This window comes from Stegostoma tigrinum, chromosome 4, assembly GCF_030684315.1.
Source record: "Stegostoma tigrinum isolate sSteTig4 chromosome 4, sSteTig4.hap1, whole genome shotgun sequence".
NCBI lineage: Eukaryota > Metazoa > Chordata > Chondrichthyes > Orectolobiformes > Stegostomatidae > Stegostoma > Stegostoma tigrinum.
This window is the reverse complement of record NC_081357.1, coordinates 39027968-39051648: the sequence shown is the minus strand read 5'-3', so window position 1 is coordinate 39051648 and position 23681 is coordinate 39027968. Positions and strand designations below refer to the sequence as shown.

At 43.1% G+C, this 23681-nt stretch overlaps 1 protein-coding gene across 2 annotated transcripts in view; it reads left to right on the top strand.

Moving 5' to 3' along the window:
• Nucleotides 1–22661, top strand: part of ube3d (ubiquitin protein ligase E3D) — a 179176-nt gene extending 156515 nt beyond the window's left edge. The window contains exon 11 of one of the 2 annotated variants that reach the window (XM_059645730.1): nucleotides 22426–22661. In XM_059645730.1, coding sequence (XP_059501713.1) covers nucleotides 22426–22494 — 69 coding nt within the window. In that variant the 3' untranslated portion in view covers nucleotides 22495–22661. Of the gene's footprint in view, nucleotides 1–1092; nucleotides 1390–22425 lie in introns of those variants that run through there. The other variant, XM_048530254.2, reaches the window with a different exon arrangement.
• Nucleotides 22662–23681: the final 1020 nt, after the last annotated feature.

Sequence of the window (23681 nt, the reverse complement as noted above, 5' to 3'; positions counted from 1 at the left end):
ATCTCCCCCCCACACTCCATCCATATCTCGCCCCCGACACCCCATCCATATCTCGCCCCCCCCCACACCCCATCCATATCTCCCCCCCACACTCCATCCATATCTCGCCCCCGACACCCATCCATATCTCGCCCCCCCCACACCCCATCCATATCTCCCCCACACTCTATCCATATCTCCCCCACACTCTATCCATATCTCCCCCACACTCTATCCATTTCTACCCCCACACCCTGTCCATATGCCCCACCACACCCTGTCCATTTCTGCCCCCCACCCCATCCTTATCTCCTACCCCGCACACCCCATCCTTCTCTCCCCCACACACCCCATCCTTCTCTCCCCCGCACACCCCATCCTTCTCTCCCCCGCACACCCCATGCTTATCTCTCCCCCCACACTGCATCTTTACATCCCCCCCAACACCCCATCCCTATCTCACCCCCACCACACACTATCCTTCTCTCCCCGCACACCCCATCCTTCTCTCCCCCGCACACCCCATCCTTCTCTCCCCCGCTCACCCCATCCTTCTCTCCCCCGCACACCCCATCCTTCTCTCCCCCGCACACCCCATCCTTCTCTCCCCCGCACACCCCATGCTTATCTCTCCCCCCACACTGCATCTTTACATCCCCCCCAACACCCCATCCCTATCTCACCCCCACCACACACTATCCTTATCTCCCCCACACACTATCCTTATCTCCCCCACACCCCATCCTTATCTCCCACCCCCACACCTCATCCTTATATCCCACTCCCACACCCCATCCTTATCTCCCCCCCACATACCCCATCCTTATCTCCCACCCCCACACCCCATCCTTATCTCCCATCCCCACATCCCATCCTTATCTCCCACTGCGCACCCCTTCCTTATCTCCCCCTCTTTCTTATCTCCCCCCACATACACCATCCTTACCTTCATCCCCCACCCCATCCTCATCTTCACTTCCCACGCCACCTTAACACCACCCAGTAGAAGAAAGTATATTCCAGCCTGTGTTTGTCCTCTTACTTACTTAAGCTGTTTAGATCAGTCGATATGAAGATGCCTCGTGCTCAATATTTTCTCTCCTCCTCTTGCAGGTAGCATTTTTGAAACTGGATTGATCAGTCATTCCCAGATTGGAGGAGTACTTGGACTAGAGAGAAAAAATCTTCCTAACTGTGAAATAATTGGAGAATGATGAAGATCAGTTGACAAAAGTACTATTTATAAAAACGTGAATGTCATATAATGAGCCATGTGGCCAACTTTGATGAGGGAAATATAATGTCTGCAGGCAGCGGCTCATCAAGACAAAATGTAACTTCCGGTTTCCTATCCGGGGATCAGCAAACCATAAATTGCTTACCAGAATAAATCTTTTAATCCCACTGAAACTAGTGTTTGGTTAGAAATATTTCTTCTCTGAAACATCTACATTATGCTGTCAAAATCACTGCAAACCTGCATATTGTATTATGATTAAGTTGATTCTATAATCCATTTAGGTGAAATAACATCGTCAGCTGTGACCTTTCGACCTTATATTTCTTATCCTCCTGGGAAACAATTTGCATTTATATATCACTTTAAACATAATAAAACATCTCGAGGTGCCTTGCAAATGCATTATAGAGGAAAATTTAACATTGATTCATAGAATGAGTTTTTTAGGTCGATGTTCAAAATCTTGCTCAACGAAGCAGGCTTTAATGGATGTCTTAAAAAGAGAATAGGAAGGAGGAGAGCATTAGCATAAGAATTCCAGAATTTAGAGTATATTAACATTAACATTGTGAACATGTTAATTATGGCAAACATTGTTTTAACCAGTTTTGGCACTCCTGATAAACCAAATTCACTCAATGTCCAGTTCATGGGACAGATGTATTTTGCTCAGAGGTCTGTGAACTTTGTGGAGTTACCTTGCAATATGAACTAGGAATGGAATCAGTTTTATTGCATACCAACCATGAGCACAAAACTGACTTTTTCATATTACAGATGTAGTGATTGAGATTGTCAGCTAAAAGGGAATTAATATGTCCTATTTGTGTGGAGGTGAACAAAGATTTCCATATTAGGTTTGTTCATATCAAAATCTAAATTTCAAATTTAGTTCTGCATCGTGCATTATATATACTGCATGTCTGATCTGTTTTCAGCTTAATCCTGGCCAATACCCCAGACTGAGAAAGTGTTAAAGAAGGAAGTATTCCTGTCAATTTCAAAGTGAGATATTGTGAAAAGCAATGGTTAATAGTCTATTTATTATTTTTCTTCCTTGATTTTTGAAATTTTAACGTTTCTGTTTATATTAATGGGTTGCTGTCTGCAGTGAGGATTGGAAGATGGGATTGTGAATTTACAGTAGTAAATTATGGTTGTTTATCCATCAGTTGTAATATTTTACTTGTGCCAATTAGTACTTGAGCCTTTATTAAAAGGACTTATTTGGCCATTGACACAGCAAGAGATTGAGGCCCCTTACAATTCACCATGCTCAGCTTCAAGTCAACTTTCTAGACATATCTTAAGGCATAAAAGTAAACATTCTGTGCTGGTTTCCATGAAGAATAAAACGTAGTCTTTTTAGCATATGATGTGTTTAATTTTCCATTTATAATAAATCAAACAACAATCAACAGACCTTCTGCTACATGCATAACACCCTATCCAACCAAAGTGGGGAAAGAAAAAAAAATCTATGGCCAATTTAGGAAAAGGGCTGAGAAATGCTCCCAAATTTCCCTAGATAATTATGTAACCCAGTTCTTAGTTTATGCAGTATTTACCTAATTGTACATAGTCTAGCATATAGAACATAGAATATTACAGTGCAGTACAGGCCCTTCAGCCCTCGATGCTGCGCCGAGCTGTGAAACCAAACCGAAGCCCATCTAACCTGCACTATTCTATTATCATCGATATGTTTATCCAATGACCATTTAAATGCCCTTAAAGTTGGCGAGTCTACTACTGTTGCAGGCAGGGCATTCCACGCCCTTACTACTCTATGAATAAAGAACCTACCTGACATCTGTCCTATGTCTATCACCCCTCAATTTAAAGCTATGTCCCCTCATGCCAGCCATCTCCATCCGAAGAAAAAGGCTCTTACTGTTCACCCTATCTAATCCTCTGATCATCTTGTATGTCTCTATTAGGTCACCTCTTAACCTTCTTCTCTCTAACGAAAACAGCCTCAAGTCCCTCAGCGTTTCCTCATAAGACCTTCCCTCCAGACCAGGCAACATCCTGGTAAATCTCCTCTGCACCCTTTCCAATGCTTCCATATCCTTCCTATAATGCGGCGACCAGAACTGTACGCAATACTCCAAGTGCAGTCACACCAAAGTTTTGTACATCTGCAACATGACCTCATGGCTCTGAAACTCAATCCCTTTACCAGTAAAATCTAACATACCATAGGCCTTCTTAACAACCCTATCAATGTGGGTGGCAACTTTCAGGGATCTACGTACATGGACACCGAGATCTCTCTGCTCATCCACACGAACAAGAATCTTACCATTAGCCCAGTACTCTGTATTCCTGTTACTCCTTCCAAAGTGACTCACCTCACACTTTTCCACATTAAACTCCATTTGCCACCTCCCAGCCCATCTCTGCAGCTTATCTATGTCCATCTATAACCTGCAACATCCTGCGCACTATCCACAACTCCACTGACTTTAGTGTCATCTGCAAATTTACTAACCCATCCTTCTACGCCCTTATCCAGGTCATTTATATAAATGACAAACAGCAGTGGCCCCAAAACAGATCCTTGTGGTACACCCCTAGTAACTGAACTCCAGGATGAACATTTCCCATCAACCACCACCTTACAGACTTCTTACAGCGAACCAATTCCTGATCCAAATCGCTAAACTACCCTCAATCCCATGTCTCTGTATTTTATGCAATAGTCTACCGTGGGGAACCTTATCAAACGCTTTACTGAAATCCATATACACCACATCAACTGCTTTACTCTCATCCACCTGTTTAATCACCTTCTGAAAGAACTCAATAAGGTTTGTGAGGCACGACCCACCCTTCACAAAACCATGTTGACTATCCCTAATCAAATTATTTCTTTTTAGATGATTATAAATCCTATCTCTTATAATCCTTTCCAACACTTTACCCACAACCGAAGTAAGGCTCACTGGTCTGTAATTACCAGGCTCGTCCCTCCTTCCCTTCTTGAACAAGGGGACAACATTTGTAATCCTCCAGTCTTCTGGCACTATTCCTGAAGATGATGACGACATAAAGATCAAAGCCAAAGACTCTGCAATCTCCTCCCTAGCTTCCCAGAGAATCCTGGGATACATCCCATCTGGCCCAGGGGACTTATCGATTTTCACACCTTCCAGAATTGCTAACACCTCCTCCTTGTGAACCTCAATCCCGTCTAGTCTAATAGCCTGTATCTCAGTATCCTCCTCGACAACATTGTCTTTTTCCTGTGTGAATACTGGTGAAAAATATTCATTTAGTGCCTTTTCTATCTCTTCAGACTCCACACACAACTTCTCACTACTGTCCTTGACTGGCTCTAACCTTACTCTAGTCATTCTTTTGTTCCTGACACACCTATAGAAAGCTTTAGGGTTCTCCTTGATCCTACCTGCCAAAGATTTCTCATGTCCCCTCCTGGTTCTTCTTAGCTCTCTCTTTAGGTCCTTCCTGGCTAATTTGTAATGCTCAAGCACCCTAAATGAGCCTTCATGCCTCATCTTTACATAAGCCTCCCTCTACCTCTTGACAAGAGTTTCAACTTCTTTAGTAAACCACAGCTCACTCGCTCGACCACTTCCTCCCTGCCTGACAGGTGCATGCTTATCAAGGACACGCATTAGCTCCACATTTTAATTGTGCCCAGCCCCTGCAGTTTCCTTCCCCAACCTATGCATCCTAAATCTTGCCTAATTGCCTCATAATTGCCTTTCCCCCAGCTATAACTCTTGCCCTGTGGTGTATACCTGTCCCTTTCCCTCAAAAATGTAAATGTAACTGAATTGTGGTCACTATCACCAAAATGCTCACCTACCTCCAAATCTAACAACTGGCCTGGTTCACTACCCAGTACCAAATCCAGTGTGGACTCGCCTCTTGTTGGCCTATCTACATACTGCCAGGAAACCCTCCTGCACACATTGGACAAAAACTGACCCATCTAACGTACTTGACCTATAGCATTTCCCGTCAATATTTGGATAGTCTCCCATTACAACTACCTTGTTACCTTTGCTCTTCTCCAGAATCATCTTGGCAATCCTTTCCTCTGCATCTCTGGAACTTCTCGGATGCCTATAGAAAACTCCCAACAGGGTGACCTCTCCATTCCTGCTTCTGACCTCAGCCTATATTACCTCAGTAGACAAGTCCTCATCAAAAGTCCTTTCTGCCACCATAGTACTGTCCTTGACTAACAGTGCCACACCTCCCCCTCTTTTACCACCTTCCCTGAACTTACTGAACCATCTAAACCCCAGAACCTGCAACAACCGTTCCTGTCCTTGCTCTATCCATGTCTCCGAAATGGCCACAACATCGAAGTCCCAGGTACCAACCCATGCTGCAAGTTCACCCACCTTATTCCTGATGCTTCTGGCGTTGAAGTAGACACACTTCAAACTGCCTTCCTGCCTGCCAGTACACTCCTGCAACCTTGAAACCTTATTCATGACCTCACTACACTCAACCTCCTGCACACTGGAGCTACAATTCAGGTTCCCATTCCCCTGCTGAATTAGCTTAAACCCTCCCAAAGAGCATTAACAAATCTCCGCCCCCCCACCCAAAGGATATTGGTTCAGGTGTAGACCATCCCATTTGTAAAGGTCCCACTTACCCCAGAATGACCCCTAATTATCCAGTATCTGAATCCCTCCCTCCTGTACCATCCCTGCAGTCACATGTTCAACTGCTGTCGTTCCCTGTTCCTCACCTCGCTACCACGTGGCATGGGTAACAGACCAGAGATAACAACTCTGTTTGCTCTAGCTCTAAGTTTCCAACCTACCTCCCTGAATTTCTGCCTCACATTCCCATCCCTTTTCCTGCCTACGTCGTTGGTGCCTTTGTGGACCACGACTTGGGGCTGCTCCCCCTTAAGGATCCCTAAAACACGATCCGAGACGTCTAAAATATTCTTTACCTCCCCACATGTTAAAGTGGACCTTTTGTAAAGTTCCTCATCTCTATAACCTTTAATAGTTACTGCTGTGCTGGATAAACAGATTTTGAGTCACCCTGATCAAGGTTAAGAGGATTTATTTTCATTGAATGCTCACTACCGCACTTCGACCCAGGCTCTAATATCTCCAAATTTGTACTTAGCCTAAATTTCCAAGAACATTTTATTTATTTGTATCAGCAAATATTGTCGACAGCATAATTTATGATAGACCTTGGCCTCAATGTTCAACCCTTTGAAACGCTATTCTTGGCCTTGTGCAACATAGATCTACTTCACTTACTGATAGCCCTCTGTGTAAAGATTACTTATCCAGGTCAGTTTCTGACTACTAATCTCATAAAGCACATTATTGGAAACATTCATGGCATATGATACTTCATTAAAGGTTTTCTGGAAACCAAAGTACTTCATGTAACAATTACCAAACAGCCATCCTTCAATGATTTGCGAACTCTCAAAGAATTCAGGACAGTTATTGAAGCGAAATTGATTCACTTCTTTAGGAAACAATAACAATTTAAATCATACAATTAAGTATGTTTGATGTTCTGCCAGTTGAACAAAAGCAGAATTGTGGCATTAAAAATAAAATGGATTAGTCAGTCAACGGTGCAACAAATAGGTGTGTATTAAAATGGGTGAACTTTCACCACAGCCATGCAAAAACACAACTGAGAGACTTAGGATTATGTGTGCTCAGTGATAGTTGTAGGACAACTTTTAAAAATGGTCATTGAATCTTTCAGGATCCTATATTTTATAAATAGTACAAAACAAAGAAATTAAGATTTAGAAAATATTGTTTCAGCTCCGATTGGAGTATTGTCTCCAATCCTTAGAATCTTTTAGGAAGGACATAGGGTGCTGGAAAGGCATCTGAGAATGTTTTTGCAAAGATGAGAGAGCTCATTTACAGGGTTCAATTGATGATGTTGTCTTTTTAGAAGAGCGGAGAGAATATTTGATAGAGATATTGAAAAAGTACCATCCTTATCTGATCTGACTCACATGTGACTCCAGACCCATGGCAATATGGTTGACTCTTATCTTCCCTGTGGGTAATTAGGGATAGGCAATAAATCGTGGCCTGGCCAGCAACACCAATATTCCATGAATAAATTTTTAAAATGCTAATAAAACTGTATGATTTATTAACAGCTGTCGCTACAGTCATTTACAAATTATGCAATTACATAGTTCTGTCTGATCCTGAAGACATATTTTGAATAGTAACCTATTTTTATATAGTTGTTCCATGTTCTTTGTACCAAAGTGTATCACTTCACCACCCAGTCCATCAACAAGTCATTTTTTTCTTTTAGCTACAACACTGTCCTCCTCTGAAGGATATCAGGGAACCTGATTGCCTTTTCCTAACAATTTGGAAGTGGTTTTGTCAAATTCATTTCATCTGCCATAACAAGATTCGAACCTGGGTCCTCAGAATATTACCTGGATTAATAATCTAGTCTCTCAGCCATAACCTCCCCGTGTTAATGAAAAGTTGACAAGTCTCCAGGATCTAATGGATTTCACCCAAGGTTCTTAAAAGAAGTGGCTACAGAGATCATAGATGCGTTGATTGTAAATTTCCAAAATCCCCTTGATTCTAGAATATTTATATCAGAGTAGAATTTCCATCAGACTAAATGTAACTATTATTCAAGAAAGGAGGGGGATTGAACATGGATAACTCTCGGCAAGTCAGTTTACCACCCATCTTTGGGAAAATTGCTAAAATCTAATATTAAGGAGGTTATAGTAAATCACTTAAATCTGAACACATTCAGGCTTCGTCAAAGGGAAATCATCTTTAATTTATGCAAGATCCTTTGAGATTAATTTATGAGTAAAAAGTAACTTGGACATAGGGGTAACAGTGGATGTGGTATACTTTACAATCTGTATCACTGACTTGGAGGAAGGAACCAAATCTATGAAAACCAAATTTATTGATGGGACAAAGAAAGGTGGGAAAGTAGATTTCTGAAGACGGGTCTTGACCCGAAACATCAGCTTTCCTGCTCCTCTGATTCTGCTTGGCCTGCTGTGTGCATCCAGCTCTACACCTTGTTATCCAGGAAAGTAGGTTGTTGGGTACTTGTAATGATGAATGCCTTGAAGCTTATGAACAACTTTTAACTAATTACACAGCTACAGTATCACAGAATTAACAAATAATATAGGTTCTGTGATTGCTAATGTTGCTATATATTGGATACACGTAGCTGACTGACTGAACCCATTAAACTGACTGATTCCTAGACTAAAGGGCATTTAGACCTGAATGACACATGCTGGTAAGTCATGTCGTCCTGAAGGTGCAGGCCTTTCTGGTCTGGAATAACACAACAAAGACAGCCATTGATTTATCCACAACCTTTAGATTTAACAAGGTGATACATTTGCAGCAATCTTCAGCCAGAAATGCCAAATGGATGATCCACCTCGGCCACCTCCAGTGGTCCCCATCATCACTGATGCTTGCCTTCAGTCAATTTGATTCACTCTACATGACATTAAGAAGCAGTTGGAAGCATTGGATTCTGCAAAGGCTATGGGCTGTCACACCATTTTGGTAATAGGACTGAAGACTTGTGCTCCAGAACTTGCCATTCTCCTAGCCAAGCTCTTCCTGTACAGTTATAATACTGGCATCTACCTGACAATGTAGAAACTTGCCCAGGTATGTCCCATACATAAAAAACAGGAGACATCCAACCCAGCCAATTATTGCCCCATCAGTTTACTCTTGATCATCCACGAAATGATGGATGTCATCATCAACAGTAATATCAAGCAACACTTATTCTGCATTAACCTGCTCAGAGATAGCCAGTTAGCGTTCTGTCAGGGCCACTCAGCTTCTGACATCATTCTAGCCTTGGTTCAAACATGGAAAAAAGAGCTGTATTCCAGAGGTGAGGTGAAAGTGACAACCCTTGACAACAAGGCTGCATTTGATTGAGTGTAGGGGCAACATGGTGGCTCAGTGGTTAGCACTGCAGCCTCACAGCACCAGGGACCCGGGTTCGATTCCAGCCTCGGGTGACTGTCTGTGTGGAGTTTGCATATTCTCCCCTTGTCTGTGTGGGTTTCCTCCGGGTGCTCCGGCTTCCTCCACACTCCAAAGATGTGCAGGCTAGTTGGATTGGCCATGCTAAATTGCCCGTAGTGTTCAGGGATGTGTGGGTTATAGGGCGATGGATCTGGGTGGGATGCTTCAAGGGGTGATGTGGACTTGTTGGGTCGAAGGGCCTGTTTCCACACTGTAGAGAAGGTAATCTAAACTGGAAACAATGGCTATTGGGGGTAAACTCTCCGTGGGTTGGAATCATATCTAGCACATAGGAAAATGGTTGTAGTTGTTGAAGATCCGTCATCTCAGCTCCAGGTCATCACTGCAGGAATTTGTCAGGGATGTGTCCTCGGCCCAATCAGCTGCTTCATCAGTGACCTTCCCTGCATCATAAGGTCAAAAGTGAGGATGCTTGCTGATGATTGCACAATTTTCAGCACCGTTCATGACTCCTCAGATGCAGAAGAAGTCCATGTTCAAAAGCAGCAAGGTTTTGACAATATCCAGGCTTGGGCTGAAAAGTGATAAGTAACATTTTTAGTACAAATGCCAGGCTATGACCATCGCCAATGAGAGACAACCTAACCACTGCCTCTTGAAATTTAAAAGTGTTACTATCACTGAATTCCCCCCCGTCAACATCTTGGCATTTATCATTGACCAGATCAACTGAACTTGCCGCATAAAGACAGTGGCTACAAGAGCAGCTCATACCTGTCAGAGATAGCAAGAACTGCAGATGCTGGAATCAGAGATAACACAGTGTGGAACTGGAGGAATACAACAGGTCAGGCAGCTTCAGAGAAGTAGGAAAGTCAATGTTTTGGGTTGGGACCCTTCATCATAACTTCATCAGAATACCCTCTGCAACCTCTCTCCCAAATCCTACAGCAACCCAAAGTCCACAGATACTCCAGACTGGAAACATGTGTAGTCAATACTATTGGCTTAGGATGCAGGGTGAACCATAGTGGCAGATAGGCAATTAATAACCTCCCTAGAAATTAACTGAAGTCAAAACAGAGCGCAGAGGCAGGACAGAACTTTGGAAGACTTTGAAAGTGCAGCTGAGTACAAAGTGGGAAGACTTCCAAGACCTTGGAAGACTTGCAGAAAAGAAATGTGGCAAAGAAGAAAGCTGTGAAGGCAGGGAGAAGACACATGTACTCACCAGGACAATCAGGCATTATAATCCATCGGGATGGCAGCTTATGGCTCCTGTAATTGTCATCATCTCAACAATTTGGTGACATAGAAATCTCACAAGTCTGGAAGTGAGGACTCTGATTGGAGCATTAACAGTGAAGACCCACCAGGGAATTTCTGGAAACAAAGCAAGGAAATTATGTGTAGCGGATCATAAACACGCTAAATTGAGTAGGAAAATTTGCAAGACCTCTTTGGGAGGGTTTAAACTAATTTGACAAGGGTGTGGGAATCAGAGCTATGGATCAGAGGATGGGGTAGCTAGTGTACAGGCAGATACAGTATACAGATAGATTGTGAGGAAGGACAGACAGTTAATAGGGCAAAGTTGTAGTCAGTGTGACAAGTTAAAGTGTGTCTATTATGGTAAATTAATTGGGGGAGGCTATTAGACAGGAACTGCAGAGCAAAAATTTGGAACAGATATTCTCAGGGAAATGCACGACAGAAATGTGGAGGTTGTTTAGGGAGCAGTTGCTATGAGTGCTGGATAGGATTGCCCCAAAGAGGCAAGGAAGGGATGGTAAGGTGAAGGAACCTTAGATGACAAGACAAGTGGAACATCTAATCAAGAGGAAAAGGATTGGACAGGGCTCTAGAGGGTTACAAGGTAGCCAGGAAGGAATTGAACAATAGACTTAGGAGAGCTAGAAGGGGGCATGTAAAAGCCTTGATGGGTAGGATTAAGGAAAACCCCCAAAACATTCTATACTTATGTGAGGAACAAGAAGATGGTCAGAGTGAGGGTAGGGCTGATCAGGGATAGTGGAGGCAACTTGTGCCTGGGGTCAGAGGAGGTAGGGGAACCTTAATGAATACTTTGCTTCAGTATTCATGTGAGAGGGACCTTGATGTTTGTAAGGACAGCATGTAACAGGCAGATATGTTCGAACAGGTTGATGTTAGGAAGGAGGATGTGCTAGGAATTTTGAAAAACATGCAGATAGATAAGCCCCCTGGGCCAGATGGGATATACTCAAGGTACTCTATGGGAAGCAAGGTAAGAGATTGCTGTGCCTTTGGCGATAATGTTTGTGTCCTCACTGTCCACTGGAGTAGTACCAGACAACTGGAGGGTGGAAAATGTTATTCCCTTGTTCCAGAAAGGGAATAGAGATAATCTTTGGAATTACAGATCACTCAGTCTTGCTTCTGTGGTGGGCAAATTATTGGGGAAAATTCTGAGTGATAGTATTTATGATTATTTGTTCTGGGACCTTTGCTCTTTGTGATCTTTATAAATGACTTAGATAAGGATTTGGAAGGGTAGGTTAGTAAGTTTGCTGATGATTTGAAGGTTGGTGGAGTTGTGGATAGTGCGGAGGGCAGTTGTAGGTTGCAATGGGACAGTAACAGGATGCAGAAATGGGCAAAGAAGGGGCAGATGGAATTCAACCTGGAAAAGTGTGAAGTGATTCATTTTGGAAGGTTGAATTTGAATGCAGAATACAGGTTTAATGGCAGGATTCTCGGCAATTTGGAGGAACAGAGGGATCTTGGGGTTCACGATCGATTCCTCACCATTGCTACCCAAGTTGATAGGGTTGTAAAGAAGGCATATGGTATGTTGGCTTTCATTGGCAGGGGATTAAGTTTAAGAGCCATGAGGTTATGCTGCAGCTCTATAAAACTCTGGTTAGACCACACTTGGAATATTGTATTCAGTTCTGGTTGCCTCTTATAGGAAGGATGTAGAGAGGGTGCAGAGGAGATTTATCAGGATGCTTCCTGGACTGGAGGGCAGATCTTATGAGGAAGGGAGCAAGGGCTTTTCTCATTGGAGCGAAGAAGGATGAGAGGTGACTTGATAGAGGTTTAAGAGATGATGAGGCATAGATAGTATGGATAGCCAGAGACTTTTTCTCAGGGTGGAAATGACTATTACAAGGGGGCATAATTTTAAGGTGATTAGAGGAAGGTATAGGGGAGATGTCAGAGGTAGGTTCTTTACACAGATATTGGCGGGTGTGTGGAATGCACTGCCAGCGGTGGTAGTGGAGTCAGATACATTCGAGACTTTAAAGTGACTCTTGGATAGGCACATGGATGATAGTAAAATGTAGGGTATGCGGGCTAGGTTTGATGTTACAGTAGGATAATAGGCTGGCACAACGTTGTGGGCTGAAGAGCTTGTACTGTTCTATGTTCTATGTTCTAAAATTTGTTGCCATGTTAGCCAGTCTTACTCATCCCATAAGGGAAATTTTGAAGAAAGCTTGGCAATGCTATTGGAGTCAGCAACATTTTGCAGCTTTTGTAAATATTAGGAGAAGTTACTCTCTATTGATGTTTTGGCACATTTCAAACCAGATTTATTCATTTTTGTAGCCATGTTGTATTGTCCTCAGTGCTACGAGTCCTTATTTGAATACAAACTTTTGGCCCATGAAAATTTACGTCTAATTTATGTCAAGAGCTTTGATGGAAGCTGAACAGATACTCAACTGTAAAGAAGGAAATGTTAGCACTTACATAGCAATCTGTAAGTTTCATAGAATACCTGATTTGACTAAATTTCTGATCAAAATGGATCACAAACCTTTGGTAACATTATTGCTTTTGAAAGAAAAATCAGAAGTGCCTAAATGCTTAAAAATATAGGTTTAAGCTGATGAGACTCAACAATGGAATAGTTTATGTTCATGTTGAGAACAAAATGAGGATCTTATTCTTGTAGGGAATGGAATGGCTGGATTGCCTAATGAGGAGCGAGTGAAGAGACTGAGTCTGTATTCACTAGAGTTTCAATGAATGAATAAGACGTGACTTCAGTGAATAAAATTCTTACAGGGCATGACACAGTGGATACTGATAAGCTGATTTCCCCTTCCTGATGGCTAGAAAAACAAGGGACTTAATCTTTGGATAAAGGGAAGGCCATTTAAGACTGAAATGAGGAATAATTTCTTCATTCAATGGGTGATGAATCTTTGGAATTCTGAACGCTGGAGAATTGTGAAAACTCAGTCAGTGTGTCAAAGACAGAAAATCAGATTTCTGGGGATCAGTGACACCAAGGGATATGGAGATCCTGGGGAAAATGGCATTGACGATGATGATCAGCTATGATCAAATTGAATTGAAAAGCAGGTTCAATAATTTGAATGGCTTATTCGTGTCTCCATGTTCTTACTCCGTTAGAGCAATGCTGTTGAACAATGGGTGCTTGCCACGTGGAAGAGGTCGAAAACTGCTCGTAGCAGTTTTAGAGCACAACCTCAGGGCGAATGTAACCTTTCGAGACCAGGCGAAGGTGAAGCAACTCGAGAAAAAGCAAAAACAAAAAGCAACAATGGTACAGCTGTAAACACAGGGTGAAAACTTTGACAAACTTCAATGCTAGAGCTGAAGATCTGGTTAAAGGTCAGGAAGTTAGGAGCCAAGGTTACCAGAGAAACAGAACAACTCAGATCTTATATCATCTAAACACCTGCAGGGACATTCAGGAACAACAAGAAAGCATTGATATAACTAAAACTGAGTAATGAGACCACATATGATTATCTAAAAACGTGGGGCAATCACATTTATACAACATTAGATAGAGTGCATTCTGGTATAAATACCCAAGATATGGCAATAACTGCATCACCTTCATCCTGTGAGCTTAAGCGAACCAATCAGGATGTTCAGTCATTCTGGTCTGAGTGATATTAAGAGGGGCAGGGAACAGGATGAATTGATAATGGTGATGAAAGTTTTGATCATAATGATGATAATAGTGATATGAATGATTACAGCGGTCATGTAATTAAGTAAAAGTAAACTATTTTAGAATGATGGTTCAGAATCTCAAAGTATTTAACATTTTTTACTTCTGGTTTCCAAATATTTTGTTTTTAAAAGAGGACAGTTATAGAGAGAAAAGAAACAATGAATTTAAATTCAGTGACAGTCTGGCAAAGTCCAATGTAAAACCTAAGGTATGTCTCACATGTAAATTATCAAGGAAACTTCAAACAGTGAGAGAGTTGACTGGGTTAATACAGTGTGGAGCTGGGGTAACACCGCAGGTCAGGCAGCATCAGAATAGCAGGAAAGCTGACGTTTTGGGTTGGGGGAAGAAGGGCCCTGACCCAAAATGTCAGCTTTCCTGCTCCTCTAATGCTGCCTGACCTGCTGTGTCCCTTCAGCCCCATTCTGTGTTATCTCTGACTCCAGCATCTACAGTTCTTACTGTCTCTGAGAGTTGGCTGGGTAACTGGTTTGTGAGGCCTACAGTGTGTGTTCAATTCCTCCAGAGACTGAGGTTACCATAAAGGACTCTCCTTCTCAACCTCTCCCCTTTGCCTGAGGTATGGTGACCCTCAGGTTAAACCAGCACCAGTCATCTGTCTCTAATGAGAGAGCAGACCAAAGCTTTGGCAGGACTCTAGTGACTTCACCTTTAATAAGGAAAGGTGAGGAATTGGCTGCCTCTCCCGTCAGCAGCAAGCCACCTCGTGTAGATCTGTCTGTTTTACCCTGTGGGAATGCACAAAGTCAGGGGTTGAAAAGCCAGTTTCAGTTCCACAAATGGGCTGAACACTCCCATGTGCATCAGCTGGGTTTGAGCATCAGTGAACTGTGAAGGTCACAGTTGAAGAATGATCCTCTTGATACTCCTGCTTTCCAAGTAAAAACCAAGGTCAGCAAGAACTTTCTCTCATCCTGTATGCTGGAATTAAATCCCAGGTAATAGGCATGGGAATCACAGAATCTCAACCAGTCTGCAAGGCTAATGATCGTGAAGCTGATGGGTCGCCTAGCAACGTCAATGTTATTGGTAACCTCCACTGCTATGGCCACAATGTTTAATATCTCTTCTTCACAAACAATTTGGACACTGATCTGTATAATGTTTGAAAACACTTTAACCCTTTTCAGTTCACCTCATGCTTCTAACCTGTATGGATGTGTATTCCTAATTCTTCTTGTGTTTAGCGCTTAATCAACCCATTCTTTGTTAATTCAAGAAAGCCTGGATATTAAACATAAGTTAATTTTGGGTCTGGAGGGGATGATATCCACGAGGAAAAGGACCTTTTTTTTAAATGAACGTTATTAGAACCAACTGAGAGGGTGGTGAACAAAGAAGGTGAGCTCCCTCCAAATCCAGGAGGTTCCCAGGAGTATCCATCCAGAATTGGAACAAACTGCGGAACCTGGCCCAGGATCTGGGGGAACAAATACAGAAATAGCGTATTTATTTGTCATTACCATCTTGAAGATGCGCAGCAACAACTTAAGAAAATTCCTTTGACAGCACGATCTTTAACACTGGAAGGGCAGGCACAGGGGCAGCAGATCCATGGGGACACCACCATCTTCAAGTTCCCCTCCAAGTCACAAACCATCCTGAGTTGGAATATATCCCCTCCTAACAGGATTGCATCTTCCTGTATCCCCAAATCTGCAGCAGTTCAAGAAGGAAGCTCACCACCACCTTTTCAAGAACGATTAGGAAAGAGGCAACAAGGACTGGCCAGCCACTGCTGCCCACGTTCCCTTGAATAGAACACAGTATAGGACAGGAACTGGCCCTACTGCCTACTATGTCTGTGCCAATCAAGGCATCATTCTAAACTAATCCCATCTACCTGCACATGGCCCGTGTCCCTCTATTCCCTGCCTATTCATGAGTGTGTCTAAATGTCTCTTAAATGTTGCTATTGCATCTGCTTCTACCACCTCTCCTGGCAGTGCCTCCCAGGCACCTACCACCTTCTGTGTAAATAAACATTCCTCACATGTTACCCTTCAGATTTTCCTCCGCTTATCTTAAACCTATGCCTCCTAGTATTTGTCATAATCACCCTGGGAAAAAAACTCCAACTATCAACCCTTGCTATCACCCATCTATGTGGCTAAACCTTGGTGTGACCAAATCCCTGAAACTCTTATCTATAAAACTTCCTGCTTCCTGCATGCTCCTCCTCAATGAGTCCAACTGCTGCTCACATCAATCGTATTGCTGTGGCTCTGAAAGTATGAGTAACCCAAACCGGTTAAGGATGACTGTTTTCCATCCCTAAAGGGTGTTCATAAATCCGATGGGTTCTCGCAGTTCAAATTCAGATTTCCAGGATCTGCAGAATTTTGCTTTTGTTTGAACTGTGAAAACCCATCTGGTTCACTCATGTCCTTTAGGGATGAGAAACTGCCATCCTTATCTGGCCTGAGTTACACGTGACTCCAGAGACACAGCAAAGTGGTTGACCCTAACCTCCGTCTGAAATGGCCGAGCTAGCCACTCAGTTGTACCAACTGCAAGAAAGACTGGAAGAAGGGAACAAACTGGATGGACCACCTGACATTGAATAAGGCACTGGAAATGACAACAGCAATCTCAGTCTTTCTGACTGCACAAAGTCCTCCTGACTAACACCTCGGGGCTTGTCCTGAATTGGCAGAGCCGTTCGCACAGACCAGGCAAGCGACAGCCTGACAGTCATACTCACAGAATCGTAGCTTTTGATAAAATCATAACATGGCGCTCCTCCATACTGAACATCATTTCGAGGAAACACTGATGGTGCCAAGGGCACAGAATGCACTCATTGTGAGGGGCTACAGTGCCCAACAACTAGGAATACCTTGGCAGTAACACTACTAACTGAGCTGGTCAAGTCCTAAAGGACATTGCTGCTTGATCACTCTGTGGCAGCTGGCGAGGGAACCAGCAGGAGGAGATAACATACTTGACATGATCCTCACCAATCTAACTGCCACAGATGCATTTGTCCATGACAGTATCAGTAAGAGTGTTCATTGCATAGTCCCTAAGGAGATGAAGCCCTAGTTTCTCAATGATAATACGCTCTACTGTGTTGTGTGGCATTATCGATGTGCTAAATGGCTCAGACTATGAACACATTAACAACCCAAGAGTGGGCATCTATGAGGTGCTGTGGGCCATCAACAGCAGCAGAATCATCATTCAGCACAACCTGTAACCTCATTATCCAGCATATCTCCAAATCTATTATTCCTATCAAGCCTGCAGATCAGCTCTAGTTCAATGGTGAATGCAGAAGGACATGTCAGGTGTAGCACTAGGAATATTAAAAACAAGATCCTAACATGATGAAGCTAGAAAGCAGGACTCCTTGCCTGCCAAACAACACAAGCAGCATGCAATTAACAGGGCAAAGTGGTTCTACATCCAATGAATAAGATTGAAGGCCAGTTGTGAATGGTGGTGGTCAACTGAGGAGGAGGAGACTCCCCATGTTATCCCATCCTCAATCATGCAAAAGATAAACCTGAAGCATTCGCAACAACCTTGAGCTGCTTCACCCATGATTTTACTTCCACCATCAAGTCAGAAGTAGGGATATTTGCACAATGTTCAGTGCTATTTATGAATTTCTCTGAAGCAATGAATTACTGAACCAGTCCATGCCCAACTAGTGCAAGACCTGGATAAAATCTAAGTTTCAGCTGGTAAGTGGCAACATTTGCACCATACAAGAGCCTGGCAATGACCATCTCCAACAAGAGAGAATGTAACCATTGCCCCTTGACATTCAATTATATCACCATCACTGAACGCCCACTGTTAACACCCTGTGTTACCATTGACCAAAAACTGAATTGGACCAGACAAACAAGTACTGTGGCTACACGAGACTGATGTTTTGATTTTGTGTATTATGCAAACAGCAATTTGATTGTGAAAGAAATAGAAAATAACCATGTGGAAACATAGTGACATTGTAAATTAAGTCATGTGGTGTTATTCCATACTAAAACATGATGAGAAATTAAGTTCATTGCAAAGAAACACAAAAAAAGTAACAAAATCATTTCATTTCATTATTTTTACTGCTATAAGGTCTCTGTCACTGAACTTTCTTTCTCCTTCCATATCTATAACAGGGACACCCATGCCTCCAGGCTGCCTTCTAATAGATACAAAGCATCCTGCAGTGGTAAGTCACCTCAGAGAGTCATGGACTAATAGGGATTTACAACCTGGATAGGGACCCTTCAGCCCATCATGCCACATAGCCCTGTATGCTTTGGCATTTGCTGCATTCATATCAATACTTCTTAAGTATTGTGATAGCTTCCCCATCTCTACAACACTTTCAGTTCTGGATACTCACCACCCTCTGGGTGCAAAGAATTCCATTGAAACCTCCTGCCCATTATCTTAAATCTATGCCCTATCTTCCCAAAATCTGCCCATCATCAGGGTTGTAACACAATACTCTTTTCCAACCTAGAGAACTGAGATACCACGCCAAGGAGTTGAGAAGCTACTGTGTATAGATGTAAATAAAACAATGCCACAAAACTTAACAAATTGAAGAACTTGATTTAGTGATGAGATGCAAACAGCTTCTGAGATAGCTTACGTGCAGAGATATTACAAACCAGTTTCTCAATTTACAGCAGCAGTGTTGTCTTAAAGCACAAATAAAGAATCGCTCACTATTGAAATGCATCGAATAAACCCTGAAGTTGCTGTATTTTGTGATACATCAAAAGTCATCACATGCTTAAGACTTATTGGTTTTAGTCTAAGTAATCTATGAAAGCGACAAAATGCACAGGCAAAGTTTAAGTAACAGCTGGCATTTCAGAGTTCTGCTACAGCAAATTCTGGCCAGATGTGATTGGAAAGATATTTTAAAATCCCAACTAACAGAATGGTAAGAAGCAAATGCAAGAGAAGCTGGCTTGGACTGAAGTAATTATACATGAAAATAACTAACACATCATTCATTTATAGTATCAGAGATAATGGGAACTGCAGATGCTGGAGATTCCAAGATAATAAAATGTGAGGCTGGGATGAACCCACTGCATCCCAAAACCAGTCCAACCTGTCTCTGCCTCCCTAACCGGTTCTTCCTCTCACCCATCCCTTCCTCCCACCCCAAGCCGCACCCCCAGCTACCTACTAACCTCATCCCACCTCCTTGACCTGTCCGTCTTCCCTGGACTGACCTATCCCCTCCCTACCTCCCCACCTACACTCTCTCCACCTATCTTCTTTACTCTCCATCTTCGGTCCGCCTCCCCCTCTCTCCCTATTTATTCCAGTTCCCTCCCCCCATCCCCCTCTCTGATGAAGGGTCTAGGCCCGAAAGGTCAGCTTTTGTGCTCCTGAGATGCTGCTTGGCCTGCTGTGTTCATCCAGCCTCACATTTTATTATCTATTCATTTATAGTCGTATGTTTGTGTGGCTATAGAAACATATTATAAAGCAGCCTTAAAGCATGGTATGTCCCCAATACAGCCACAGAGGGAGAAGGTAAGTTCAGGGACCTTGCAGCGGTAAAAATAGTGTAATGAAATAAACTTGTTACTTCTACTTTTTTGCAATGGTTTTCATTTCTCATCATGATTTAAAATTACATAACACACATTGACTTAATTCACAACGTAATTGTATTTTCACACAGTTATTTTCTAATTGTATTATGACTCAAATGGTTGCTTGCATAATAGATAAAAATAAAACATTTGCAATGTCGGCTAAAATACTAACAACTTCCAGCGTGTTTTATCTTTAATGAAGCTACTGACTGTAATTACTCTCACTGCAGCCCGGCATCAGTCCCTTTCTGCTTCTGATTGAAGCCAGCAATAGTGGTGGTTGCTTTACTACTGCTGTTTGCAAAAAGCACATTTGTGACCCCACCACACACCGCAACACCCCCACACACACACACACACACACGCACACACACACAGACCCACACACATACACGTACAGACACACACACACACACACATACACACACAAATATACACACAGATACACACGCATACATACACACATAGACATACACACATAGACATACGTACACACACGCAGACGCACACATACACACAGACACAGGCACACACACACACTCACACGCACACACAAACACACACACGTGCACGCACGCAAGACGCAGAGACCCTAATTTAACACTGAAATACCGGATGATCTCTGAAAGTAATGTGCCAGCGTCAAGCAATCTCTCAAATAGCTTGGCCGTGGGGTCTTGGGGACCGCTTTGCAGAACACCTCCGCTCGGTTCGCACTAAACAACTGCACCTCCCAGTCGCAAACCATTTCCACTCCCCCTCCCATTCTTTAGATGACATGTCCATCATGGGCCTCCTGCAGTGCTACAATGATGCCACCCAAAGGTTGCAGGAACAGCAACTCATATTCCGCTTGGGAACCCTGCAGCCCAATGGTATCAATGTGGACTTCACCAGCTTCAAAATCTCCCCTCCCCCCACCGCGTCCCAAAACCAGCCCAGTTCGTCCCCTCCCCCCACTGCACCACACAACCAGCCCAGCTCTTCCCCTCCACCCACTGCATCCCAAAACCAGTCCAACCTGTCTCTGCCTCCCTAACTTGTTCTTCCTCTCATCCATCCCTTCCTCCCACCCCAAGCCACACCTCCATCTACCCATCCACACCTACTAACCTCATCCCACCTCCTTGACCTGTCCGTCTTCCCTGGACTGACCTATCCCCTCCCTACCTCCCCACCTATACTCTCCTCTCTACCTATCTTTTTTCTCTCCATCTTTGGTCCGCCTCCCCCTCTCTCCCTATTTATTCCAGAACCCTCACCCCATCCCCCTCTCTGATGAAGGGTCTAGGCCCGAAACATCAGCTTTTGTGCTCCTGAGATGCTGCTTGGCCTGCTGTGTTCATCCAGCCTCACATTTTATTATCTCAAATAGCTCTGCTATTTTTTATTTGCAATGGTTCATTGACAATTCTGGAATGATATGAAAAGAATGGAGTTATAAATCCATCCTCTATGTAAAGTTAGATCAGGGACAGGTATAGTTCATAAGCATTGCTTCTGATTTATGCTGTGTACATAAATCAGATTCTATATTTATCAAACAGGAAATAGAACATTAACTCATATTTTGGCAATAGAATGCCATAGGCAGAATTTAATGAGATCCTCAGGTTACAAGGCCAGGGCAGGGCTGGGAGCCAAGAATCAGGAGGGGACATGCTGGAGCAGAAACTCTTTTGCACAATGTCAGATCCACATTCTGAGAGCAGCTGGAAACCTCCAGTACAGCAACACAGCAGCATGGCAATTGAGTTCATTGTCGAGGCAAGTTAGTACCCGTCAGATGTTTTGTATTGTGATTACTGCATGATTCTGGGTGACACAGAGGGGCCATGACCTTGCAGATATATCACTTCAAGTTGTCTCCATCCAAGTGAAGTATCAGGTTTGCATGTTGAAGTCAGCCATATTCAAATTGGTTTCAGTTGTCTTTCAAATGAGTGGAGGAGAGTAGAGAGGAGCCCATTGCAAAGGGACACCTCCTAATTTTGGCTGCAGGAGCCTCAGAGGAATTCAGGCGAGCAGTGGGAAGGGAGTGTGTTTGTGGCCTCACAGCAGGCTGCTCAGACAGTCACTGTCATTGGGTCAAAGTGAGTGATAAGGTCAGGGTGCCTGGAAGGGTGTGTCCATGGACAGTGGGTGAGAAAAGATGAGGACCAATAACCAAGTGTCGCCTCCTCCTGGTTCTCATGGAGGGAAGGGGAGGGGAGGGGAGCTAGTTCTGCCCCTCTGTCAGACAGATTTTGGTGATGGTAGCAATATTGCAATTCCATGTGTGAATCCACACCAAAACCTGAAACTTTTGGCGTGTGCATGACTCACTATGCAGCAACATTTTAAAATGTAATTTCCTCCTCTATTTCCTAGCACCAAAAGTAGCTGCTGGGTGAGCCGCTTGTTCCTGAATCTCTGGCAGCACAGCTTTATGACTACTGCGGGTTAAAGCCTTATAATTTTTTTATTTCACTTACTGAAGTATATCCCCCAAGTACTCTTTACTGTGCATTTAAAATTGGATCTCATATTATATTAAAGTAAATTGCAACAGTATTGTTCAAATACACCACTTACTAAATATGCCATTTACAAAATTACTAAATGTTTATTAAATACTAATTGCAGGTGGACTCCAGTGCTTCAAGAAAGCAGCTCACTATCACCATCTCAAGGGCACCTCGGGATGGGCAATAAATGCTGGCCGGCCAGTGACACCCACATCCCACAAATAAATAAAAACAAAACTGATTGTACTGCCTCCAGGACCTCTGCTCACAGGTATAATAAAGATGTGTTATTTCAGCCTGATTTCAGCTCATTCTACAATGATTGCAGCTGTTTTTAAGGTGTCCATTGTATGTATGCCTCATGTTATAGTCCAAGTGATTCCGAGAAATAGGTTTCTAGTTTTAGAAATTGAATTTTAAATGTCAGTTCAGTTGGAAACTAAACAGGCTTAGCTTGCCTGGTAGTGAGTAAAATGCTCACAGTCCTTTATAAAAGATTCAATACAGAACATGGTGGGCCGAAGGGCCTGTACTGTGCTGTACTTTTCTATGTTCTAATACTTGGAGAACAAAACATCATTGGACAGAGTCACCATTGATTTATCATATTTGATAATCTACAGGAACTTTTTGAGGATGTAACTTATATAGTTGACAAAGTTGACTCTCGGAAGTAACACGCTGTGGAGATGGATGAACACAGCAGGCCAGGCAGCATCAGAGGAGCAGAAAAGTTGACGTTTTGGGTCGGGACCCTTCTTCAGAAGTGTGCTTTAAAGAAGCCTCTTCTAAGGATAAGAACATTTCCTGCTACTCTGATGCTGCCTTGCCTGCTGTGTTCTTCCAGCTCCACACTGTGTTATTTCTGACTCCAGCATCTGCAGTTCTCATTATCGCTGTTTGAGTTTCAGAATGTGTTGATCACATAAGAGATTAGTGTCTAAAACTAAAGCACATTAGATTGAGGGTATTATATTGAGATCGATAGAAAACTGGTCGGTGCACAGGAAACAAAGCGTAGGAATAAACTGAGATAACAAGATGTAGAGCGGGATGAACACAACGGGACAAGCAGCTTCAGAGGAGCAGGGAAGCTGATGTTTCAGGTCTGGACTTTCTGGAAAAGAGTCCAGACCCGAACCATCAGCCTTCCTGCTCCTCTGATGCTGTTTGGCCTGCTATGTTCACCCAGCTCTACACTGTGTAATCTCAGATTCTCCAGCATCTGCAGTTCCCACTATCTCTGTAGGAATGAGCAGGTCATTTACCAAAATGGCAGGCAGTGACCAGTAGGATATTGCAGGGCTCAGTGCTTGAATACAGATATTAGAGGTACCTCTAAGTTTGCAGGTGACTCAAAGCCGGGTGGGAAAG